We start from the raw sequence: 26,936 nt of genomic DNA, 5'->3' as shown, positions 1-26,936 counted from the left end.
TCATTGTCCTGCACTTCAAAATGATGGCGGGGACACTTTAACTAAAGCTCGTTGAACCGGCTTTAGTTAAAGCAGTCTCACCACCGTTTAGAAACATGGGGATGCTGAACACACATGACATGTAGGCTACTGGAGCTTCCTAATTAGATTAATTGAGTCTGCTCTGACACGTACTAATTAACACCAGTTGGAGCAGGCATCCAGCACATGTATAGGTGCCTCTAGAGAGCATGTAACAGTTCAGAGCATTGTCCACTGGTAGTCAGAGGAAATGCCAGGAACCAGAGAGTGTGCCTAATGCAGAACTGCATGTTGTATCCCTCCAATATCTCTCAATCCAGTCTGCCCAGAGAGAAAGCAAGGGGGAAGGGATGTACTTGGAACCTAGCTTGTCCATGATAAACTATTTGAGAAACTGCACTGTGAGCAATGCTGAGAACCCACAGTTCCCTCCTTCCCAGTGCAGTGCCTTCCTCACTGGGCTATGGAGTCAGTCTTCATTTTGCATACTGTCTTTCAGGCTTTGAGTCTTAGATGCTCAGTGGCTCAGCTTCAACATAGTACCTATGGGTCGGCCAAAGAGTGGCCGGCCAGCTGTGCGGAAGCCCCTGGCAGGTTGCATGGCAGGGCAGGCGTGGGTTGCGTGTGTCTGAGCTGTCTTGGGCCATCTTTAGAGAAGCAGCCTGCCCTGCGCCCCTCTCCTCGTTAGTATAGTGGTGAGTATCCCCGCCTGTCACGCGGCAGGGGGTTGGACAGTGTGAGGTCGTGGTCGGCAGGGCTAACCGGACCCTATCGTGCATCCACAGGTGCATCTCAAGTAGGGCCAAGGAGGTGATCCTCCCCCTCTACGCGACACTGGTCAGGCCACAGCTGGAGTACTGTGTCCAGTTCTGGGCACCCCACTTCAAGAGGGATGTGGGCAACATTGAGAGGGTCCAGAGGAGGGCCACCCGCATGATCCGGGGACAGCAGGGCAGACCCTACAACGAGAGGCTATGGGACCTGAACCTGTTCAGCCTTCACAAGAGAAGGCTGAGGGGGGATCTGGTGACCGTCTATAAACTCACTAAGGGGGACCAGAAGGGTTTGGGGGAGACCTTGTTTCCCCTAGCACCCCCCAGGATAACAAGGAATAACAGCCACAAGTTGTTGGAGAGTAGGTTTAGATTAGACATCCATAGGAACTACTTCACAGTTAGGGCGGCTAGGAGCTTGAACCAACTTCCAAGGGAAGTAGTGCTGGCTCCTACCCTGGGGGTCTTTAAGAAGTGGCTCGATGCCTACCTGGCTGGGGGCACTTGAGCCCAGTTTCCCTCCTGCCCGGGCAGGGGTTGGATTTGAAGATCTACAAGGTCCCTTCCGACCCTACTTGTATGATTCTGTGATTCACCTAGGGCACTTTCCTGGGAAATAAAGGTTGCAGTATAAAACCCACTAACACTAATGAAGGCCCAGGTCACCTACTTTTTTCACAGGTGGACTATTGGACAAGAGGTGGGTAGGGGTACCACCACCAACATGCTTGTAGTAACAAACAGGCGGGGACTTATTGAGAGCTTTTGTGCTTCCCCAGACAGTGTGACTGCAGCAGAGCTTGGGTAAAGGTAGATGTCTTTAGACGGACTTTCTGAATTATTTTTGAACATGTGCTCTAGGCCAAGTCTAAGGATTTAGGGATTTTTCCACATTAGAACAGAGCTGCATAAGGATTTTAGATGCCTTAGTAGTTTTGTCCCTGTTGCACGGAATGGAATGGGATCGTGTTCAGATGTTTGAAAGCTGCCTAAATCCTACTTAATATGCCCCAGAGGGGGAATTGGGTCTGACCCTAAATGTTGAAATATTACCTACCATTTTTCCCCATCTCTCATAATCCCTTTTACACATATGGGACTTCCTGAGGATTTACAAAAGATCTATACAGGATGATATTCATTTATACGACCTTAGCCCCAAGAACCCTTTTTTTTTTAAGGCTGGTGCTGCCTATATGTATTAAGAGGCCTACATAAACTCTGCAGTTCCTCAGGTCTTGTCTTTTGCTTTAGTAATTTCGAGCAGCTCAGGTGTCCTCTTAGACAGTTTAAAAATAGAAATCTGGGTTTTACTGAGATGTGAATGAGACCTATGAAGATTCAACCCAATTTTTGTACCATTCATGTATGAATGAAAAGTCTTCAGAATTGTGAACAGAAACATTGTTCTCTAGTTGAAATGAAGAAAATGGCTAAATTAAATTGGCATGCTAAAATTATCTTGCATGTTTGAGGTTAATTGTAGAGTCGTTTTTTAATAAGGGTTTAAATTTTCTGTTATCCATACAAACTGGATAATAAAGAAGAAATTGACAAAAAGATACTCTCTTTCATAAGTCTGAAGTCTAGGAAAATCCATTATGCTTGTGCAACTTAACTTTTAAATTAGAAAAGTCTGAGGTGTAATACGCATATAGTTCTCTGAGAGAGGCTTTGGCATATAACACAGGATGTATATGTGAAACATTATTAACTAGTTTATTTTCTATTTTTACGTATTCTTTTGGACGTAAAGAACAGTCCAACAGATATGAATGCCTGCCATTTACTGATAGGTCCCTCAGAGCAGTACAGACTATTATTTCACTGGTAAAGGATTGCATTCACACTAAACATTTACTTCTCTGCAGCTGTACTGTTTGGCCTAATTATTATTTTTTGTTCTATTTTTGTGAGGTATTACTTCATAGTAAATTTATTTCCTAAACCTCATCATGATAGCTAAGAGAGAATTTTAAAAAAATCCTGCTCGTTGCTGGTTTTTGAGCTGCACTACTGGCCAATTTTATACTTGTATGTTAACTGTAGAGAACTTGAAGTCTATCTTTATAAAAACTTGTTTACCCTACAAGAAGATCCCAGAGGCGTAGTAAATAGTGGGAGTTTCATAGCTCCTTCTCTGCCTCTACTTAACAGGATTAAAGGCTTTGTCTCTTGAAGTTGAGGGCCCAGTTGTACCTCCTGCATATAGAATTGGACCTTGCCCTGCATATAATGCTGTTGCTGCTGATGGCACCATTGAAGGATTAAAGCTTCATTCAGAGTGAGTAGGTCTTAATAGACTACATAAGTCACACTAAGAGAGCAGATATTGCTTTACAGCAACAGTGCAGAAGTTTTGGCTGGGCTCACTACTAAGCAGTTGCAAGAGCCTGAGGACAGTTTTCCTAGCTACACCATTTTTGACAGTCTGTCGCTCATTGTTTATGCTGGGCATTCTTCTCTTACATTTTTCCACATGTGCTCCTGAGAATAAACCTATAACATTTATACATCACTACAAATAAATTCTCTTCGCAAAGTATATACATATTTCATAAAGTACTCCAAAACTCTAATGGAGACAATTATTAAATGCTGAAAAAACTAAGCTATTGTTAGACCAGTAGTAAAAATATGAATGTGCTTTATGTAGAATCTGTTTAATGAAACTGTTCCACGTTAGTTGTTTGTTTCTGTTGGCCTTCACCTTTTTTAATCATGAAAGTTATGATCCTACCCCTGTTGGCAAGATCCACCTTCATTGCCTTAGGTTCAGAAATGAGGTTATAGCACAAGTTGTATGATTTGCTCCCTTTGCTCCTCAAGCAAGCTCTACAGACTAATAGTTGAGAAGGAGAGTAGGGAAGATCTTCACCTTGGGACATTAGGAGACATTTGATATTGCCATTTTCCTTATCTTGTGAGAAGGTGTTGAAGCTGAGACTGAAGATCTGCATAAATATTTGAAGTAGACTGACAGTCATTAAATAATGTCATCAGAGTGCACTCCAGTTTTCACTCCATCCTCTGTATTTATTTAATTATATATAGAATTATATAACTCTTTTTTAAAAAGCTCTTGATTTGGGACCTCTCTTCCTGGGTTACTGAATGTGTGGGGATGATGGGAAGGAAAGCAGGACATAAAAGGCAAATCCTATCAAAAGATACTTGAGAGAGAACAAGAAGTGTCCTTACTGGGAGACCTGACAAGAAAGAACTGTGGCTATTAAGGCATCCCCAAATGCAGGCATGGGGAAGGTGCTTGAGTAGGGCCAGAAACTAATTAAAGGGCCAGGGATTTCCTGGAATAATAATAGACTGCTGCCAGAAGAGGTGAGAGCTCTTCAGAGGCCCAGGTAGGAAGGCTGTGAAAGCTTGGGACAGAAATGGATAGGAGGGTGGATGCATTTTGGAGTTGAATACATTTTCTTGGTGCTTTTTGTCTTTAGAGATAATTTCTGATTTTACTTTAGTAGTCCCCATTGTATCTACTCAGTCAAGTTTCCTAACTTTTCCAAAGTGGTATCTCAGATACCATGAGTATTTCCTGAGATAAGCAGAAGCAGAAAAAGGGCGTCCCTTGGTAACTCCTTTCAAAAGTTGACTTTCATAACGGCATTCAAATTAGTCATGGTTATCTGTAGATGTGAAAGTTAAGGCGCTGCATTTCTTCCATGTATAAAGCTCCCATTGCTTTTACAGGCACACTGAATCTCAATGATTTACATGGTCAAGTGAAGCTTCAATTTTAGTATAATGATTTACAAAGATCATCAGTGTTGCTGGGGTAGCCATGGGGAGCTTTGGGTATATGAGAAATTCAGAGTCTAAACCCTACATCATGATGGATCAGGTAAGTTTTTTTTGTTTGTTTGTTTAAATCTAGGACAAATATTTTAGATCATGAATTTTAGGCAATCTAATTTGAGATGTTAAGGTGATAACTGAGCCCTGAATGCTACATCAGATGTTTTTCCTTCTTTCCACTTGTTAATTTTATTCCCTCTCTGATAAGGTATCTAAGGATTGCATGTGTCTAAATATGTCCTGCTAAAACGCTTGCTTTATACCTCAGGGCAACTATAGTGTATATATAATGCAAGACTGAAATAGAGAAATGTTGGTAGCCCCTAAAATGGTCTCTAGCAGTTGAACATGGCATTTCAAATGGATAGTTTTTCTTTAGATGTAAATGAACAAAAACAATATTTGTCTCATTAATCAATGCTTTACAGATTGTGACATCTCCCTATATCATACAGTGAATCAACATTTGTGCTTTGCCTCCCCCTTCCCCACCCCTTTTTTGTTGATGCAATCACATTACATAACTTTTAGCATCTCATTTTTAAATTTTTTTTATGAATTTTTCATTTAGTAATTACAAATGTCTTTACGCAGAGAAATTTTCCTGAGAACTGGAATTTCATTTAGAGCTCTATCAGCAGCTGGATCCATCAAGACATATTGGTAGATACCCACACATTTCCTGTCAGTCCTGAAATAATTCACATTATTGCTGTCCCCAAGGTGTACCAACTAATCTTAGAATTATTTCATCAGGAAAGTGTATTACTTTCTCTACAGCCTATGTAAATTAACAACAAAGATGTGACCAGTTATCAAGGAAAAATAAAGCAGTTGTTTTCACAGAAAGAAAAGAAATGATACGAAGTGGGAAAAAGTAGTGTGCATGTTGAGGGAAGGGTGATTAAAAAAAAAACCTTCACTTATCTGTTGTAGCTCTCTATTAATAGTGTTCCAAATAACATTTTTTCCCCAATGGTACCATCACTTGCTTGATTGAATGGTACACGTTCTGGGTGATTTATATAACTTGTATTGAATTTTTGTGGAGGCGTCTAGTTGCCATGGTAATAGGTACTGCTCTCTATAAATTGTTAAAATAAGTAGTAGCGAGGCAATTATTTGTGCTTTAATAGGATGCATAATTACTTTTAGTTTGTATACAGGGTTAGTGGAACTGAAAGTTACAGTTTCATTACATATTCAGGATAAGTGCTCTAATCTTTTAAAAGCATAATAGCTACTTATGCATTCTGTAAGTAATTTATTTTTAACATAGATGTATGTTAATAATTTACATATTTCCCTTGATGAAGACCATTTCTTTTTTCTTTCTTCTGTAAATGCATGCATAAATTATATTCTTTTTTTCCCCTTACCTAATGGGCTCTTCTGATAACTTCTGGATATATTGGATTGGTGTAGGGGACAAGGTGAGGGTCAGGGAGGACAAAAAGGAGATAACATGGGTATTAAAAATGAAAGAATGGACAAGATTTTTATAGGGTGAATTGAGGGGAATGCAAAGATTTCTGAAAGGCTGTGGGAAGACAATCAACAGGATTTGTGTGGGAAGAAAAGAGAGTTGGAAATGACACCCAGGTTGTGAGTTTATGGGACATACGGTGGTGGAGGAGTTGACAGGGATAGAGAAATCAGGGGGAGAGAGAGGGTTTTGGAAGAAACATGAGTTCAGATTTTATCAAGCTGTGTTAGATTTGGTGGCAGATATCCCAGAAGAGATTCAAAGCTGTGAATTGGAACAGAAGGGGAGTGAGATCTGTGAATCATCAACACAGAGATGGTAATTAAAACAGCATGAATTTAGGAGTCTGCCCAACAATAGGGAGTAGATTGCGAAGAAGGGAGAGTTGAAGATGGAACTCTTGGGATTTTGACCAGGAGGAGGAAAATCCAATACAGGAGATGGGAAGAGAATTTAAAGAAAAAAAAAAGAGTGTTTGCAAAGTAATTATATACATGATTTTTATTCATTGACAATTCCATATCATTTCAGGCGCCGGTATTTAGTTTTGCTAAGTTGGTGTAACTTTTATTATAACTTAAGATAATAAAATAACAGTCTCCCCTTTGCACTGCAGTTGTCTTTGAAGGGTAGGCAGTTTCTAGGCTCAGTCTCCACTAATGCTCTGTGTCCAGTTTCGGGCACCATATTTTAAGAAAAATGTAGAGAAAATAGAGAACATTACCTGCCTTGGTTTCTGTAGGTGTATATTGTTTACTGGCATGATTTTTGAGAGGTCAAAGTACAAAGGATCCTAGAGCTGCTGAGACCCACTTCTAAGCATATTGCATGCCTTTATAGTTACAGTTTCATGTAATCTTAAAGTATCTACTTTAATCTGCCATACATGTGACTTTTCTCCTATTAAGAGTTTATTATAATTGAGTGACTGCCCGCCTGGCTTCGGTCATGTGTGGCTTTGGTCTGAATGTTTGATGATGTCTGCCTTGCCATCCCTGGTAGTCCGTCGAGTAGGTGTTCGTTTCCGGTGTGGTCTTCCCCAGTCTTGCCTGCCATGACTTTGAATCTTATTTCAGTGGAGGGTTGAACCACTCGGAGTCCCTCAATGGCGGAACATCTATCCGGCAGTCTTCTGCGAGGCTCCACCTCCCCTCTACCTCGCCCTTACACCCAGCCTTGGCGTGTCACTGCTGCCCTTGTGGCCAGATTCCCGAGCATTGAGCCCCTGATTACTTTTGCGGGAGGGGTGAGTCTCCCTGCTGAAAGCGTCAGCAGGCTGTGGTATCCTCCCTGGGCCACGAGGCCGCTGCCTTTCCTTAAAGCTAACACCGACCCTGAGGTCTACGAAACAATCAGGCTCCGCAAGCCCTGACACTCAACTCCTCCAAAAGTGGGAAACACAAAATATAAAAAAAACACTGACACATTCTAAGGGACCTAACCATCCCCTCGCCAGGCCTCCTTGACCGAATCACTACTAACCTGCCCCTGACCCTGTGGGGCAACGCTAGGCCCTGTATGTGGCTGTGATATCCTGTGGTCTTCACCACAATTCCTCTTCCTTGTCGCCCAGCCTTCTGTATCTTCGGGCCCCCTGCGGTTCTTCAGTGGATGCCTGTCCTCCCATTACCCTCAGGATCGGTGACATGCCGCCAAGGTCCGTGCTTCGCAGCCTCTCATACTGCCCTGGCCTCCTGTCTCCCACCTGGTCTGGCACTGGGTAATACGACTTCACCTCCAGCCTTTCTGCTGCAGTCACTGGCGTCAAGGTCTCTCCGTGCCCCTCTGCCCTTTTCTCCGGGCTTCCGGTTGGGAGGAGCTGCCTGTGGCTCTCGGCTCTCTTTGCTGCAGCCAGCAGTCTCTGGCTTGCAGCGCTATCCGCGCAGGCTCCTCCTCGTGTTCCGGCTTCGCCGTAGGCCCCGCTGCAGGTGAGTATTCCCCTTTACCTTTGTCTTTTCCTCCCTTCCCTTCTGAGGATTCCTGTTCCCGGGGTTCCCCCTTGGCCCTTTGGGGTCCTCCCTTTTGTTTTTCCCTGTGACAATGACTTTAAAGAAAGTTATAAACTGCCTATACGAAGAATGTTAGACAAAAAACCAAGAAAAAAGCAAAGATGAAATGCCACCGGTAGGTTAATTTGAATAGGGACTGTGTTTCACCTATGTATATATTTGAAGCATTTTTTTCATTGTATAGCATAACTTTCTAAAAATTAAAATCTAAAAAACCCAAAAAGTATGTTTTTTGGACTTTGACCTCTTTCATATCGTAATTCTCGTTCTTGTTTCTTTTGGTGAAATGTATATATTGCTTCAGATTGTGAAGTTTTTTGAAAATGAGGCTGCCTGCTGAGCATCTGAAAGTATTTCTCTACTGTTGCTTAAATGAGGATTTTATTTTTTTCCAAGTTTACCTGTCTGCAGGGTACCCTTGAAGCCCTATGGTCCTGTTCCCTGTCCCAAGGAACAGACCAAGGTTTTCCCTGGAATAACTATTTATCCCCAGACTACACAGCTGCAGCAGAGGAACCTGCAGGAGGTGGCTTCCCCTTGGGTTGTGAAAGAAGTGTTATGTCCCCCTTTCCGTAGAATAGTTTAGCCTGGACTATCACTTCCCTAGAAATCACTCTTTACTACAGGCAGTCGGCAAGGAGATTAACAAAAACCAGGATTTATTATATAGAAGAAAAAGATGGTGTAAGAAAAACTGACCATAAGCTTGAGCACAGAATAAGATGAGTAAGGTTTCTTACTCTGTGATCTGACTACACCCTCATTCCGCGGAAAGACCTGACAATATTTCCAGAGATCAGCCTTCCTACTGATCATGCCAGCCCTGACTGCTGGGGACATGAACTCTCCAAATTTAGGATTCAAAGATCCTGGTCACCTCACAAGTAGCTCCTAAAATACCCACAAGCCAGCCCCTTTATCCCACTTCCCTGCATCAGCATTGTTCTAATTGCTCACGGGTCTCAATTCTTCAGAAATTTCTGACATCTGGCATTCCTCTGGCTAGTGGGCCATTTCTCTGAAGCCTTTGATATTGTCTGTTTGTTTTTTCCATGACAAGCAGACAGTACTTTGGGTGCCTATCCCACCAGTGGCCCCCTTTATCTGGGAGTGGCAGTTGTCCTTTCCCCAGAACACAATGGCAAGAAATACTTACCAGTTTTACCTACCACCTTTTCCTTAGGTATGCATTCATGCATGGATGCATACATGTTAGACTTAATTTTATTACTCATAATCAGGGATATGGTTTTCTCTGATTAAACCCCCTCCCCTCAATTTTCAGGTTAAAAAAGTAACCCAAAATCCACATTTTTCCATGATCAAAATGAAGCACCACTCTATGTGTGTAAAAAGAACTTTTGTCATGTCCTGCAAAAAATACTTTAATTTATAGCCTCTGAAACCATCTAGTTTTGGATGTTAATAATGACTTTCTTCAGGAGTTATCTGTGAAACTCATGTGGTAGGTAAATGTAGTTTGCTTCAAATTCTACTTCAATCCTGTGTTTACTGAAGTCTGTGGCAGACGTTTTGTTTTTTGTTTTGTTTTTTGTTTTTTTGTTGTTGTTGTTTTTTTTTTGATGCAGTGAGCCCATGAACAAGACCTAAATAAATGTCCTAGAAAAGAATAATTTTGGTTCAGAACAACATACTTCTCGTTAATGCAGATGGAGGGAGAGAGGGTAATATTCTGAGCATTCACCAAAGAAGTCAGTTGTTTTTATCTTTGCCAAGTAGCAAAACTAGCAGACCATTTATTACAAGGTTCTATTACAATGTTAGCTGAATTAGTAGGAAAGGGATTTAATTGGCTTTATTGCAGTTATATCTTCTAAAGGATATCTTTCAGGATACATTTTCTAAAGGACAGAGTCATACAAAATGTCTTCATACTACAGGATATAATTTCATTCTTAACTTCTTTTAGTTTTTGTTGCAGGTTTTTTTTTGTATCTATCATTGATTTCAGAATGGAATTTTGAAAATTACTTGACATTGACCTAACTCTACCATTTAAGTCAGTGAAAACAAACCACTATTGTATTTCGGACTTAGGGCAATGGTGGCCAGTTTTGAAAATCACATTTTTAATGCTTAAAAATGAATTTTTCACTTTCCCTAGTTAGAGGTTTCCTTTACACTTTTTTGTATACTGCTCTTTCAGCTGATTTACTTCTTATGACAGATGAGTTATTAAATAATTCAAAGTTGACACAGATTAGTAGAAATATTAAAAGGAAGTTAATGGAAAATTAGTTGAATGTCTTTCTAATACACTGGTTCCAAAGGATCTCCTAACACTTAGAATAAAAAACATTTAAAAAGGAGGTTAATTAACATTCCAAAAGGATGTCTGTAACCTAGAGGCAATTACCTTGGGGATGAGGATAATGAGGGAAGCTATCAGAGGGAATGTCTTATGGGGTCTATAACTCCCACACAGCACATAAGGAGTTAATGGAAATGCCAAGGAAACCAGGGACCTGTGGGAACTTAGGCTTCTTAGCCAACCCATCACAAGGCATGTATAAACCTACAATAGAAGGATAAAAGGAAACTTTGGGTAGTCACTGCAATAAAGGAAGTTAAAAGCCCATTGCAGGCGGCCAGTGCAACAGAGGAGGTTTTGAGTCATGTAGGACATGACGACTGGGTTAAATGGGAGTAGGTAGGAAATATACTAGCCACAAATTGTTCACTGAATTCTGATGACTAGTCAGTTATCTTACTCGTAGTCAGTTATACCTGAGCAAATGAGCAGATGTTGCAGGTGAAATGGAGGTCTTAATTTTATGTGTAGGATCTTCATTGCATATGATTATATATGAAAAGGAAAAGAGTCAACTTACTTTCATGTTCCAGCTTGTTTACGGGGCTAATATTTACAAGCTGCATGTTTTTATTGTACATGTAAACTATTCAGTCTAGAAATCATGAAGGCTTTGACACCATGGCTTCTGATCCCTAGTCTCAACAACTGCATCTTGTGCCATGCCATATGCAGGAAGTGCAATTTTTGGATCAGTGATTAGATCCCAATAGTGTCCTTCCTATTTGCCAGTGCAGGGGGCACCTGGGATCATGATCCCAGGATCTCCCTGCACCGACAAGTTGAAAACCAGGACCCCACAGCCTAGCTTGACTTGGGACTGTCCTTTGGCTGGGTCTGTAACCATTCAAGGGCTTAGTTTTAAACCCCATGCCTAGCAGCTCTGGTGAGGCTGCCAGGAAGTATGGGGGACCAGAGGCTACAAGGCACTTTAACTGCCAGGTTTAAAATAACAGGCAGGGTAAGCCTTTTGCCCCACCCCCTTTCCCCACACTGGGAGCCTCATTCCCCACATGGGAGAATTTGACTGCAGGGTTTGAACTCCTTTGCAGGGAAGCCCCTCAGCTCTCCTTGCCAGGAGCTTGCAGGACAGCCCCATGCCCTGGTGGAAAACTGGGGCTCCCCTAGGGCTGATGCGAATAATCAGCTAATAGTCAGCACTGGCCCCTGGGCATCCCTGGGCATACCAGTGTTCAATTTAGGGTAGTATACAAACCAGCCATAAAAATGTTCTGTGTGATGTAGGTGCCTCACAGGAGTCAGTGCTTGGTCTAGTACTTTTCAACATCTTTATTAATTATTTGAATGTGAGGGGTGAAGAGCTCACGGGTCAAGTTCACGGACGACACCAAGTTATGGGGAAGCGTGGTCATCCTTGAAGATAGACTACAGATACAGGTGGATTTAGACAGGCTAGCAAGTCGGGCGGATTGGAATCTGATGAAGTTAAACATCAAGAAATGTAAAATGCCCCACCTCGGGACGAGCAACCCCCAACACACCTACAGGCTTGGCGGCACCAAAGTGACTAGCTCCACAAATGAAAGGGACCTGAGGGTACTAATAGACCACAGTTTGAGCGTGAGCCAGCAGTGAGATACTGTAGCCAGTAGGGCAAATAATACTCCGGCCTGCATCAATCGATGCATCTCCAGCAAAACCAAGGAGGTGATTCTTCTGCTGTACTCAGGACTGGTGAGTTCACAGCTGGAGTACTGGTCCAGTTCTGGATACCACACTTCAACAAGGGCATGGACAAGCTTGAGAGAGTCCAAAAAAGAGACACTGGTATGATCAGAGTCTTACATGGCAAGCCATACAAAGAAAGGCTAACGGATCTGGGACTCTTCAGGCTGAAGAAAAGAAGGCTGAGAGGGGACCTGGTAGCAGCTTACCACTATGCTAGGGGAGTACATCAAGGGCTTGGTGAGCAACTGTTCACCAGGGTACCAAGGGGAAAACTAAGAGTAATGGCCACAAACTCCTAGAAGATCAATTCAGGCTCAACATTAGGAAAACCTTCTTCACAGTCAGGGTGTCCAGACTGTGGAATAAGCTCCCTCCAGAGATGGTACAATCGCCTCCCCTGGAAATATTCAAAAGGAGACTATACAGTCACCTTGCTGGGGTCACCTGTCCCCCCGTTGTCTTTCCTGCTTGGTGCAAGGGACTGGACCCATTGATATTCCCAGGTCCCTTCAGGCCTACAATCTATGAATCTATTAAATATTTATGGCTGGTTTGCCATTTTATGGCCCCATAAATTGTGCGCATGTATGGCATCTTTGCCATTAACATGTAACTTGTGGCATAAACGGAACATGTAAAGAGGTCCTAACAGACAATAAGTGTAGAACTCAATTTAAGAGTCACTTTTCTGTATAGAACTATGCTGAAATCTATTTGTTGGTATTTGTGAAAATGTGAGAGAGAGTTTTGAGTTTTTCAGATTAATGTTATTTTATTTCATGGACATTTCCCTATATATGCACAATAAACTGAAGGGAGTCTGTCTTGATATTTTGCAGATGCAACAAAGATTGTCACTATCCATTCCTATAAAATATCTTGCATGTAGGCTTTGTAAGCAAAATACCAAAGTGTTTGAAAAACTTTGTTTAAAATCTAATATACTTAAAGTAGCAATAAAGAATTTTGTGGTTTTAGGTGATCTGCAAATCAGTAGCTTGATAGCTTCTTTTTTTTAATCCAGTTCTCACGCTTTTCTCTGTCCCCATTCAAAATGGCTATAAAAACGTGTGCTTTTCTTACCTAGGAGTACACTCTCTTAAAATGGAAAAAGCTGGCTTGCACCTTCTACACGTTTGCTGAAGCCATTCCTTTAATTAAGAACTTTTAAACCTCACAGGAACAAATTAGTCAGTTAACAGTGAACGATCTGTTATATACAATGAGTGGTCATAGCTAACGTGTCTCATGCACACTCTTCCAAGTATAGATAATTCTGCTGTGGATACAAACACACATAACATTTCCTATAAAGTAAATTAACTATATAGGAAAGATGAAGCGGGCACCCACCATATACCTTTACACCACTTCGTGCTCAGGTGATGTTATCAGTCCCTCAGACAATGAGAAGTAACTATATGCAGGTACAAATTTATCCCAGTGTCCCAGACATGTGTACACTTCCATAGTGAACTGCATCCTGTGCAAGCTGTATTCTGTTTGCATTACTTCACTATCTACTGGCCAGGCTCTGCAGCCAATAGTGCTTATTGCAGTCAGCCAATTTGAGAAGACAGTTCAAATACCTGCTCCTTTAATATAGCATAAAATCTGAGGTTAATTACTCTGTAGCAATTGTGTCTGTGTATCTGTATTCAGAAATTTATTTATTGATTATTTTGGAATTAACAAATTAAGTTTGTTTATGCTATTGGTATATCTATTGGTAAACAGCCATATCTTATTCCTTGGTATAGCATAACTTTACAGGGAATAAAGAGAATTAAAATAACAGGGTTCACAAATGCTTGACAGTCCCAAATAGATTATAGTGCAGGAGGTATGAAACAAATGTAGGAACAAGAATGACAATATTGTGACATGAGATCATAGCCAACGGCCACTTTGAGAAGTGAAGTCTGTCACAGATCATTGCAACTGGTTGTCAGGCATGTGAACTGAATCTGTTTCCTGTGAGCACAGCAACCCCAATGCCAGTCATTGCACTCTTGGGAGCCTTATGGAATACATTTTTTTTTTTTGGTGTAGTGGTACATAGTCCAAGATGTTTTTAGCTTCTCTCTGGTTTCCATGTTTTGATGCCACAGTTCTTTAGAAGTTCAGTCCTACAAGTTAGGTATTGTTAGACTCTGAGCATTCTGGCCTTTATTCAGCCCATTCATAGCTTTATTGAAGCCCCTGTGACTGCCAACATACTTAAAATTAAGCATGTATTTATGTTCACAGAGGAACAGGGCCAGAATATTCATATCATTAAAGGATCAAGCCCTAGATGTGTGCTTCAACATTCTGCATACTCTATCTTGACTAACACCTGTGTATGATATTGTCCCAGGGGAGCGGGGACGCCGGGAAACCCCTGCGGCAGCAAAGGGTTCCGCTTACCTCCCGCAGGGCCGGAGGAGCCTAAGGAAGTCCACGCGCCGGTGCTGCCGGCACGGGTCGTCAGCCGGGCGTTTATCCGGCTGCGGCTGAGCGGCGGGGGCGGGGCACGCCGGCCGGGAGAAACAAAAGGCGGCCCCGCCGAGGCAACGGGGTGGCTGGACGAAGGAGGCTGGGGAGAGAAGCCCCAGCAAGTGGGGAGTCAGCTGCCACCCGTGGAGTGCGGGAGCAGAGGAGGTGGAGCCAGTCGCGGCTCCGAGAAACGGAGCAGAGCAGCTGGCAGCGGTGCTGGTGGAGAGGCCAGCACTGATACTATCGGCGGAACTGGTGGAGAAGCCGGCGGCAGTGCCGGTAGCCGGATGGAAGGAGGAGCTCGCCACATCCCAGGTTACGGAGCGGGGAGCGAGGGCTGCTGCAGCGGGAGCGGCAGGGGCAGGGAGGCCAGCTGCAGTAAGACAGAAGGCACCGGTGAGACAACCGGGTGCCTAATACAGAGCAGAGCCGGCAGGAGGTACAGCGCCCCCGCGGACCCCTGGGGGAGCGCAGGTACGAGGACGGAGGGAGCGGGCTAGCGTCCCCATAGGCAGTACGCCCAGCCCGAAGACCATTGCTGACGGACGGCGTGTTGAGGCAAGGGGGTGACAAGCCGGGGGTGACAAGCCAGGGGCGACGTGGAGACCCCCAAGAGGAAGAGCCTAAGGTGGCGAGTGGACGGGGTGTGGGGGAGGACGGAGCCCCAAGGTTACCCGCCGAGGGACGCGCCGACACCGGTGGGTACCCCAAGGGTGGGCCCCCCCCCACTGAAGATATCATCAAAGTCATGGCAGGCGAGTTCAGGGGCCCCCCCTGATACCAGCCGGGGTAACCCCCGGGGTACCTTTCCAGAGTCAGGGCGCATGAAGCCCTGGGCTCGGGCAAAGGCGGCGCGCGAACACCTGGTAGAGTGGAGGCGGGTACAGATATCTTGGCATCCTTTGTCTTAATCTTCTAAAATGGTTTGTGCTGCTGAATCGGGATTCAGCTAGTATACTAAATTCAGCTAGAAATCTGTGGGCCTCTGAACTGAAAATTGTCCTCTTCTAAATCAGTGCAACTGTGACAAGTCTTTTTCCTACATTCTTTTTCCCTTATGGTATATTCAAACAATATCATTAGGTAAGTACAGATGTTCATAAAGCCCCTTGCAGAAGCGGTCTAACCATAGTGCTTTACTTAGTGCTATAAGTTAGATCAGGAATAAATTGAACAGACATCTGTCATTGGAGGGATGGAGGGGAGCTTGGCGCCTCCCTGCACTGGCCAAGGCAAGCAGGTAGGGAGCACTTCTGCATGCCTCATAGGAGGCTGCTGGAGCCAGCCCCACCTTCCCACCAGTTGGTGACTGTCGGCAGCAGCTGGAGATGGGGAGGAATGGAGCCCCCTTGCCATGAGGGCCTCCCTCCCTCCATAGTTTGCTGGCTGGGATCTGGAGGCGGAGGGCAGGGAGAAGGGAGAGACTGGGCCGGGTCTGAAGAGTAGGGAGGCTCCATTCCCCTCCAGCCTCCTGTCAGCTGGAGCCAGGAGCTGCAGTATGGAGCTGCCTGGCTGGCTTTTTGCCATGCTGGGAACTGGGGCTGGGAGTGTGTCCTCCTGCTGTGCAGACCTGGCCCAGACCCCATCCACTCCCCCAAGACCCGAACCAGCAAATGCAGGGCAAAGACAAAGCCTTTTGTGTCTCTTCTCTGTGACAGCTTGTGGGCAGGGCCAGGCCAATCTTGTCCAGAGCAGATGAGCACCAGCGAGGGCTCCCTGGGGTGGCAGCAGAATGTGATCTACACTGAAGTGTGATGGATGTTGTACAGACATTCAAAAAAGCACCTAGAGTGCTTTAGTTTAATACCACATCCATCCTGGGTTAACTTAGAGTGGGATCTGCCATTTTTAAGGCATTTGAAGTGCCATGAATGTCTGTTCTGCTGTGGCTTTAAAGTGCTTTCTGTGCTCTTAACACATGTTAAGTGTAACGTCCGTACCTAGCCATTATTACATGAGCTTGTGATTCTGTAAGATCTCTCCGTTCCATTTTCAGCAATAGAATATGGGCTAACACTACAGGTGAACTTTCTTTTTAACTGGGTTAAAGATGGTATTAAAAATATGCATTCAGTTGTCATTTTACAATTAGCAACTGTTTATTATGCACTAACCTCTTATTATTGAAATGGATATGAAAAAGTAGCACATGTAAACTGTAAAGATTCTCAGTAATGAATAGCCCTATTTCCTTCTACGTAGAGATGTTTTAAATAAAATGAGGATCAATTATTCTCATGAGTTGCTATGAAGAAAATAGAAAGCAATATATTGAAGTTATATAAGAAACAATTTAACTTTAAAACAGAGGAGAAAAAAATCCCCTAAGAATGTTGAGAAAGATATATGTTGCTGTTGAAGATAAGAAAGGATAGCTTAGATCAGTTGTGCTCAACCTTTTTAGACTCAAGGCACCCCTTGGAAAACAAACTCTTAGTTTTTACTTGTTTTTGCTTTTTTTTATGAGAGAGAAATAATAGAGCAATTCTTCTGTTCCAAAGAACTCAGAAGGACTACAACAGGCACTGTTTTTAACCGTATGGATTCTGATTTGAAATCTCTTGGCTTGTCATGTGAATTATATTTGCACACTTGGAAGTTGTAAAATTGTGTGGCAGCCCATAGCACTGTTGAATGGATCTGAGAGCAACACAGGGTGCTGCATAACCCTGGATGAGTAGTCTAGATGCTTAGCTTGAGATGGTTTAGGGCAATTTAAGTAAGCATGCTAAAAAGCAGTGTTATAGTAGATTTATGCTTTACACCCATTACAGTTGACCTTGAACCTAGGATTTTGGCTCTGAATTAGAAACTGCTATCATGGCCCCTTGAGTTTCTGCCAACCTTCACTGACTACATAAACCGTTCTCAAATGTTATGCCTTTGGGTTTACTTGTACACCTTCAGACAGCCTATTCAGGACTCATTGGCTAAACTCAGCTCTTGTTCAGTGGAATGTCATGCTGCCATTTTTGTGAAATTGATGCTGTTAAATTCAGAGAAGTTATGGAGGTGTACCCTTGTAACAAAGTTGAGAATCACTGAGCTAAATCCTGCAGGATGAATGGACTCACCATGATTTATATGATTGGCAGTGAAGTTTAAGTCCACATGACCATGTTATCTTTCTCAGATCCAGAAATTCAATTATAAGAGTTTCTCAGTTGTTTCTTCAGTCTCAAGCACTATATATACTTAGCTGTCAGAACTGTAAAGCTTGCTTCCTCATCTTTGGATACAAGGACACTTGTTTTCTTCATAAGTTACATAACTGTATTTCATTTAAAGAAAGCAGTGCCATTCTCCCTTGTTTATTGTGAACATGGAATGATGGACAAATTGCAATTTAAAAAAAATGTTTTCTTGTTTAGAGTTTTTGCTGTTTGCCTGCTGCACAGAGTTACCTTTATTAAAAGCACTGATTCTTGCTACCTACATAGAATATTTCTGTGCAATTCATTTGGGGAGGAAATTCTCTAGTCTCTGTATCCACAGAGGTTTTGGTTCTTAATACAACTCTCAACCTGTAACCCATGTTCTAATCTAATATGGACTGATTAAAAAGAGAAATGAGCCAAGCATGGCTTTCTTAGGGCATGGCATAATGAGGTACTAGAGGGAAGAGAATAAGAGTCTGTCTCAAATGGGACTCACCAAAGGAAGACCAAAGTTTTAAGTATATGCTAATCAACTTTTCTTTCCCATTCTAGCTTCTTCCACCCTGGTTACATAAATTCTTCTATGGTAGTTGAAACAACAAGTGATTTCTTGTAAAGGTTTTTCAATACAATTAACCTTCATTTTAAAAGGCAATTTTCCAAGGATGTTTGACTTTTCAGATTTAACCTATGTCTTCTACTTTCTGTTTTCAGGATTGCACAGTATATGAAACGGAGAATAAAATTCTTCATGTGGTGAGTAGTCCTTTGATTCTTATAAATATGTGTCTGCTGTACAATATCTAGGAATCTTTCAATCTCCTAGCAGTAGTGCTGATGTGCTAGCAAGCTAGTTTTGGCTTAGTGAAGAGTTTGAGTGATTGTTTGCAAATAAGTAGAGACAAGTGTAAAGCAGGATCTGGGACCTGATAATCTCTGTGTTTTCAAAGGCTTGCTTCTCACAGCAAATTATCTGCTTTGTACTCATCTCCAGAACCTGTTTACTCAAAGTGTGCTTATGCCCATGTATTAGACCTTTTGCTGTCAGATATACTTGCTAGGCATACATAGTTGTATCTGTTTTTTTTAGTGATGCATTCAAATTTATGCTGTGTTACTCCTACTACCATGGCAGACCCAGGAACGCTATGGAACAGTGAACACAACTCCCTCCTGGTTCATGTACACGTTGGGAAACTGCTAATGTTTCTCCACTTTTAAACCTTTATTGCTGGTAATGATATATGATCTGTGGCAAAACGTGCTTGATTTTGCAGAAAGCACAGCAAGCTTGATAGGTTGACCATTTAGGGGATAAGAAAAAAACCCATGAATAAACTTATCTGGAAGTCAGTAGCACAGCAAGCATGGAACCTAAGTGTACAATATGGAATTGCTTTCCAGGCTATGGTTCTACTAGGTTGGTTTTAAGTTTTCTGAAATCAGAACTGTTTCTGAAAACAAATAATAGATTGGTTTCATTAACATAATAATCATAGAAACATAGAACTGGATCGAGTAAGATCGAGTCTCCCCTGCCGGGGGCAGGAAGTTATTGGGCTCAGATGAGCTCGACAAGGTGCCTGTTCAGCCTTGTCTTGAACACCTCCAAGGACGGTGACTGCCCCACCTCTGCTGGGGGTGTGTTCCAGATTCTGCTTACAGAGAAGAAGTTTTTCCTTATATCCAACCTGAATTTACCCTCTATTAGTTTATACCCATTGGTCCTTGTCTTCCCTTGAGGTGCTTTCCTAAAGAGTTGCTCTCCTAGTTCTTGATGCTCCCCCCGATGTACTTTTAGGCAGCTATCAAGTCACCTCTCAGCCTTCTCTTCCTCAGGCTGACCAAGCCCAGTTCCTGGAGTCTCTCCGCATAGGGCCTACCCTCCATGCCCTTAATCAAATGGGTGGCCCTTCTTTGGACCCTCTTGAGCTTATCTACATGCTTCTTGAAGTTCAGTGCCCAGAGCTGGGAGCAGTACTCCAGCTGAGGCCTCGCCAATGCCAACTAGAGAGGGAGGAGTACCTCCCTGGATCTATTGGCCACACATCAGCTGATGCATGCCAGAGTTTTGTTTGCCCTTTTGGCAGCCTCATTGCACTGTTGGCTCATATTCATCTTCCAGTCGATCGTGACTCCCAGGTCTCGTTCGGATGCTGTGCCAGCCATAGGACCACCGCCTATTGTATATTTGTGGTGGGGGTTCTTCCTACCCAGGTAAAGGACCTTGTGCTTCTCCCTGTTAAACCTCATTTGATTTCATTCCACCCATAAATCCAGCCTATCAAGGTCATCCTGGATTTTTGCCTTATCCTCTGGTGTGCCCGCGTTTCCCCACAGCTTGGTATCATCTGCAGACTTAATCATTGTGCTTTCCACTCCCTCATCCAAGTCGTTAATGAATATATTGAATAGCACAGGTCCAAGCACCGATGCCTGGGGGACACCACTGGAGATGGTCCTCCAGGATGAGGCCATCCCATCAATCACCACCCCCTGGGAGCACCCTCTAAGCCAGTTGTCCACCCACCTCACTGTAGACTGGTCCAGCCCAGTACTCTCCAGTTTGTTAGAGAGAATTACATGGGATATGGTCAAAGGATTTACAGAAGTCTAAGTAGATGATGTCAACCTTACGTCCCTCATCCAGATGGTTAGTTACCTGGTCACAGAAGGACACGAGGTTCGTCAGGCATGATGTACCCTTGACAAAGCTGTGCTGGTTGTTTTTTAGCATCCCATCTATTACCAGCTTGTAGTTGATGGCTCCCTTAACCAACTTTTCAAAGATTTTACCTGGGACCGAGGTCAGACTGACCGGTTTGTAGTTTGCCGGGTCATCCCTTTTCCGTTCTTAAAGATGAGCACCACATTGACCACCTTCCAGTCATCCGGGACCACTCCCGAGTTCCACGACTCTTCAAATAGATTGTCCAGTGGTGCTGCTATAATTTCAGCCAGTTCTTTCAGGACTCTTGGGTGCAGGTAATCAGGCAGGTTGTCAGCAGACTTGAAAATGTCCAAATATTGTAGAAAACCCCTCACCTGTTCTGGGCTGAGTTCATGTAGGCTGTTACCTTCCCTCTATTCCCTTGGCCTCTGGTCAGGTGAGCAGCCCCCTTTGGGTTTTGGGAATACTGACACAAAGTATGCATTAAGGAGTTCTGCCTTTTCGTGAGCATTGACTGTGGACTGGCCCTGGGTGTATTCAGTAGGGGCCCCACAGTGGAGCCCGATTTTCATTTTTTTTCTTACTCCTTGTGTATCTATAGAATAACTTTTCGTCTTCTTTTATACTGGTTGCCAGTTTGATCCCCATGCCTGCCTTAGCTTTCCATGCATCATATCTGCAGGCCCTGGCAATACAGGTATATTTCTCCCTGGTTGCTGAGCCATTTCTCCATTGCATATACACTTCTTTTTTCTTTTTCAATAGCTCCCTAATATCTCTAGTGAGCCAAGCAAGTCTCCTAGCTCCTTCCCTGCTTTTTGCCTGCATGTTAATGGCCTGTTTTTTGAGCCATGAGAATTGCCACCATAAGGAAGCACCATCATTCCTGTACTCCTAAGTTGTCCAATTGCCAGTTGCAGAGGGCTTCTCCAGTGAGCCTCTTGAGTTTGCCAATATCTGCCTTTTTGAAATTCAGGACTTCTGTTCTGGTGGCTAACTTCCCAGTCTTATGGTGAATGGTGAACCTTATCAGGTCATAGTCACTGTTATCCAGAGTGCCACCAATCCTCAGGTTGCCTACGATGTCCTCGCCTTTGGTCGGCACTAAATCCAGAGTGGCCTTGCCCCTAGTAGGCCCTTCCACAACCTGTGTCAGACACAGATTGTCTGTTGTTCCCAGGAAGTTGGCTGATGCAAGCACTAAATTTTATACACTTTTTATTTCTCTGGTTGAATAGGCTACTAAACTTAAATACAAAAGCAAATTATTTATGTTTCCACCTATTTGGATATGAGGCACTACAGTAGTTTTGGCTCTAACTATTTTAAATGGTCAAGATCAAATGATTAATGTCAAATGCCTGAAAAGTTGCATCCAAAAGTTTCTGACACACTTTTAGAACAAAAAGTATTGCATTTTTTCTTTTCCACTGTAATTTTTTTCCCTTATGGAACTAAAAGTATTGGTATTTTTAATAAGCTTGACTTTGTCTTCCTTGACTGACCTCTACAATTTTGTGACTAATGAAGTTTTTAATAGTGCACCAGTGACAAAAATATGAAATTTTTTATCTTGGGCCATCTTACATAATGTCTATTTATATGCATTGATATATGGCACAAACAGAGTTCCATTATATATGTTACATATACATTTTGGAAGAAGACATGCCGTACATATATTAGTATATGTTTGTACTTTAACTAGATAAATGAGTTGTAAAATGAGTTGGCAACATTTACAGGTAATACAGCATTAATTAGGGTAGTCCAAACTAGAAGTTTTTGAGGAACTTCAGAAAAAAATTAACAAAGGTAGATAAAGGGATAGAGATTGATCAAATTCACTGTTTAAAAATTATGCTTTTTTGTGAACTCATGCACACTTCTGGGTAATATCATCATTTAAATCAGCTCATTTTTAGCTATATTCAGTTTCAGCTGTTGGTTTAAAATCCATTGTAAATTACAAGATATTCTGTCATTTTGGTTTGGCTAGGGAACAAATAGGTCTGAAGCAAAGGGAAGTTTGTGGTTCATCATCTTAAAGTTAGAATTCAAAATCATATTTGCAGATGGGAATTGGATAGAAGAGAAGTAGGCTTGAACAGAGTAGAAACAGACTCCCTAGAAACAAACACAAATACACATACTGAATGAGAGTGTGGTGGAAGAGAACTCACTAAACATAACGCTGAAACACATCCAAACAGTAGGCAGAATAGTGGGAAAAGATAATGTCATCAAAGCCTGCATGCTCTGAGCAGGAGTGTACAGGTGACAGCATCAAAGGTAGCTCTTAGACCAAGGAGAAAGAATGTAAAGCCACGGAAGAGTTTGTCAAATAAAGGGAACAGAAACTGGTTTAGGTATGTTCAAAAACAGGTTTTGGAGTTTAAGAAACCTGTGTGTAGACTATATGCAGCTGAGTTTGGAGATAAAAACTAGAAGGCAATGAATTCAAGAAAAAGGTGACAGAAATGATCATGGGCATAGAATGAATCTCAGATTAGCTAACCTAGTTTTACTTTATCAGAAGAAATGAATAAAACAAAATGTGAAGTACAAAAAATGATGTGGAGAGAATATAAATACTCAGTCTTTTAGTATGCAAAGACTTTGAGGCTATTCAGTGAAACTGACAGGCAACAAATTTATATCCTTACTGGAATGTCTTTTGTTTAGCTGGTGAAACTCCCTCTCAGCAAGAGAGAGGATTCAAAATGAGAAGTGAACATTGTATGGGTGGTGAATATCTACACACAAGTTAAGCGGGCTGAAAATAAATTAATGGTAGAACCGTGCTTACTTCACAGAGTAATACTCCCATTTACTGATTTCTTGACCTTCTTCCTCTGAAGCTTTTAGGACAATTACTGTGAAAGATAAGATCCAGGATTAGATAGGGTACTGGATTGATTTTCATTGGTAGTTCTGTTTATGTTTCCAAAAAATTTTAATAGACTCCCGGGGGGGAGGCGGGGGGTGATGCAGGCACCTACCCTGGAGATCTTCAAAAGGAGACTGGACTTGCACCTTGCTGGGGTTATTTGACCCCAGCAGTCTTTCCTGCCCAGAGGAGGCGGGCTGGACCCAGTGATCTCATGAGGTCCCTTCAAGGCCTAAAATTCTGTGAATCTGTGAATACTAGTATAATATAGTTTCAGAGAGAAACAAGTATGAACAACAGAACTAGAAAAACTGTAAGCAGCTAGCGAAGTAATATAGATGATTTAGCAATATGTTTAGTTTTGCCAAAAAAATGAATTTTTTTTTTTTGGTTAGGAAAGAGAGTATTTAGTTAGCGTAAGGTATTCTTGTTGGTAAATTCAGTTTGTGGTTATGAATAATCCTGACCTATATGTCTGGTTTTTGTTGGTTTTGTTTTGCTTTAAAGAAGCAAGAAATATTTAAAATGCTCTAATTTTGACTGAATGAGCCTTTTTGAGATCTAAATGAGTATTATTTTAATGCTGCTTTGAGTCTGAGATTGCAACTTGGGGTTTAGTGGGGTGAGGATGCTGAATCACACTCTTATCACCTGGAACGTGTTATTTAAAAATTAGCATCAAATTGTATTAGAATAACTTGTTTTCTTGAACTTAACTTTTGAGTATTGCAGAAAAATGTAAAATGACATTTGCCGTGAACGACACATGCCCCTGGAGGCTGGGGGGGGCACGGCGACTGCTCTCAGGCGGCGGTTGCAGCAGCGTGTGGCAAGTGCTGACCAGCGACCACCCGCAGATGCTGCCAGCAGTGTCAGCAGCAAGGGGGCAGGTGGCGAGTGGCAACCACCTGCTGGTGCCACCAGTACCGTCAGCAGCACTTTTCAGGGGGTACACCGCCAATCTCGGGGTGCAGGTGTACCTGCGTACACCCCCTATGTGCCACCAATGATATTTACCCTCACTGAACAAAGCAAAGCATAGATAAAACATATGGTCTCTGAAATAAAAGTCTATTAATTTGCTTTTTAAGAAATACTAATATAAAATGGCATAATAAAAACATGTTCAGACAAATTATTATTTTATCATTATATTTATAGGTAATAGACTATTCTGTGTCATTAAACCAGATACTTGATAAATGTCCGAGAATGAGATTTCCATAACCTTTTACAATTAAAAGGTTATGGTTTTGTATTCTTTTCTATTAAACCTTGAACAAAAATCATAGTACAGAGCAGTTTGGCTTCTCTTGGTGTTTCTTCTTTTGAATTGCAGTTCTTTTAAAACAATTGTTTTAAAATTATCTATAATTATTAAATATTTTACGCTGCCCTTTCATTCTCATAAACATATATTTTGGGAATGAAACAAGGAATTATACTTCATAATTTCTGCTGCTTCTAAAATATTAATGCATGCACAGTAAGCCCTTTAGAATTCAGTAACCTTTAAGTTGTCAAGATGGGTCCTATAAGCTTTTTTTTTTTGGTTAGAAAGCCATAATTGAAAGTAAATATGAGCAGTGATAGAAATGATTAAATTCAGAAGAATGAAATACCAAAGTATTCTTTAACAGTTGTAGTTATTGAAACACTTTGAGATGAATGCATGTTGTAGAGCTCTTCCTAATCTATATCTGGAGCCTTTAAATTATATTAACTAATGTGAGCAGGTGTTCATGACTGGAAACAGTTTAGCTAGTGCAGTGATTCTCAACAGGATCCAAGAACGTTTCAACAAAAAGATAGAAAAATTGGATACCGACGACTTGGATGAACACCCTGGCTTGTTGTGACACCCTGGCTAGGGATAGACATTATACACAAACTGGTGTAAGTTATCAGAAATGGGTTTAAACCTGTAACAGAACAGATGCTCAGTGCACATAAACCAGTTTGAAAATGGTCGAAACTGGTTCGAGGTAAACCTGGTTGAATGGAGTATCAGACTTAACTGATTTTGCTCAAACTCGTTTATGCAATGTCTGTCCCAGAGCCCTTGCTGGTTTAAGTTAAACCAGAGTCCCCCAGCATCCCAGCATGCTCTCTGGGCTGGGCAGGGCTCTACTCTCTGCTCCAGTGAGCTGCGCTGGCCCCTCCCCTCTGCTTTTTAGTCAGAGCAAGGGCAGCGTGTGGCCAATTGCTGGCCTGCCATGGCCCCTGAGGCAAATTCTTCCCTCCATCCCCTCTTCCCCCTGCCCCAAGCTGGCAAACCCTGTGGACAGCCCCAGCCGCACCTCCATGGCTTGCCTGCAGCCTGGCAGGGATGGATTTAATTCTTTCCTCTCCGCTCTCTCCTTCAGAACTCCGGGGGGTTTGGCTGCAGTCTCTGTGGCTTGCCTGTAGCCGGGCAGGGAGGGAATTAATTCAATGGAATGCCCTGTGTGCAGATCCAAGTCCCCTGTGCAGATCCAAGCCCTGCACCTGTGAACCCAGAGCTAAGACCTGCAGGACCAGACTTAGAGGTGGGAAGTGTTGGCAATGACCTGACAATCATCGCACATGCTGGAGATATAGTTAAAGAAAGTTGCAGACAGCTTCATCAGAGAATACAGAAAGCTACATTTATATTATAAAGTAGAATGTGTAAATACCTAACCAAAGCCTTTCTGAATGCCTGGCTGTAAGGAGACACTCTGCCCTCAGGATTAGTAAAACTAATTCTTGTCTTTCTGGTTTACATTTTAAATTAGACTAAGATGTGTATGCTGTGTTTTACTGGGCTGTATCTTCAGTGGTGTACCATGGGTCTCCAGCACCTGGGGGCCAGTGCTTGCATTGGCACCCCCGTCCTCTGTGGGGATGATCCAAACAGGGTGAGGGGCCCCCTCTCTTATCCGATGGCACTTCTGTGGGGAAACTAACAGCACGGCACACCAGACACGTCGGGGGTGGTCAGGGGGAGGAGGGGTAGCAGCCAGAATTTCCAGCCAAAACAGCTAAAGAAACTTACAACCTGCTGGGCAGGGGGGTGGGCGAACTACACATCAAACATGGGAGGTGCAGCCTCTCTGCCTGGCTCTGAAGGGCCTCACCGGTGCCCCTACCCCAGGCAGGCACCCGGGGGCCATGCTCCCTCTGCCCCCACCCTTGGTATGCCATTGTGTATCTTGGCGTAGGCCAGGGGTGGGCAGTATATGGACCACGGGCCAGAGCTGGCCCACAAGGACACTCTATCCAGCCCATGGGACCGGTAAAAAAAAATTTGAAAATTAAAATGCATCTGTCCTTAGTTCCTATAAAAAATGACAGGAACCAGGGGCAGTAGGACCCAGGGGAATCCTCAGCAGGCTCCTGCAACAGCAGAGCCCCCCCAGCCCTGCTCCCCCAGCCTGGAGCCCCAGCAGGGGCTTCTGGCCTGGGACCATGTGACTGCCCCGGCACTGGAAGCTCAGGTAAGCGGGGCAGGGGGAAAGGACAGGGAAGGAGCTGGTGTGGAGCACGGGAAAAAGCAGCCCCTTGCCTGCCCTGTGGCCTATGCTCCCTGCTGCAGCCGCTTGCAGCCCATGTGGGGCTGTCCTGAGCAGGCACAGGCAGCCCCACATGGGCTGCG

General features: G+C 43.0%; 1 protein-coding gene across 1 annotated transcript in view; it reads left to right on the top strand.

Annotated features, from left to right (window-relative positions):
• CNKSR2 (connector enhancer of kinase suppressor of Ras 2) overlaps positions 1-26,936 on the top strand; it is a 322,916-nt gene that overhangs the window by 49,455 nt on the left and 246,525 nt on the right. Inside the window, exon 5 of the mRNA XM_025213030.1 lies at positions 18,474-18,515. Coding sequence (XP_025068815.1) covers positions 18,474-18,515 — 42 coding nt within the window. The remainder of the gene's footprint in view (positions 1-18,473; positions 18,516-26,936) is intronic.

The sequence above is a fragment of the Alligator sinensis genome, unplaced genomic scaffold (genome assembly GCF_000455745.1).
Source record: "Alligator sinensis unplaced genomic scaffold, ASM45574v1 scaffold251_1, whole genome shotgun sequence".
Taxonomy (NCBI): domain Eukaryota; kingdom Metazoa; phylum Chordata; order Crocodylia; family Alligatoridae; genus Alligator; species Alligator sinensis.
This window is presented reverse-complemented; position numbering and strand designations above follow the sequence as displayed.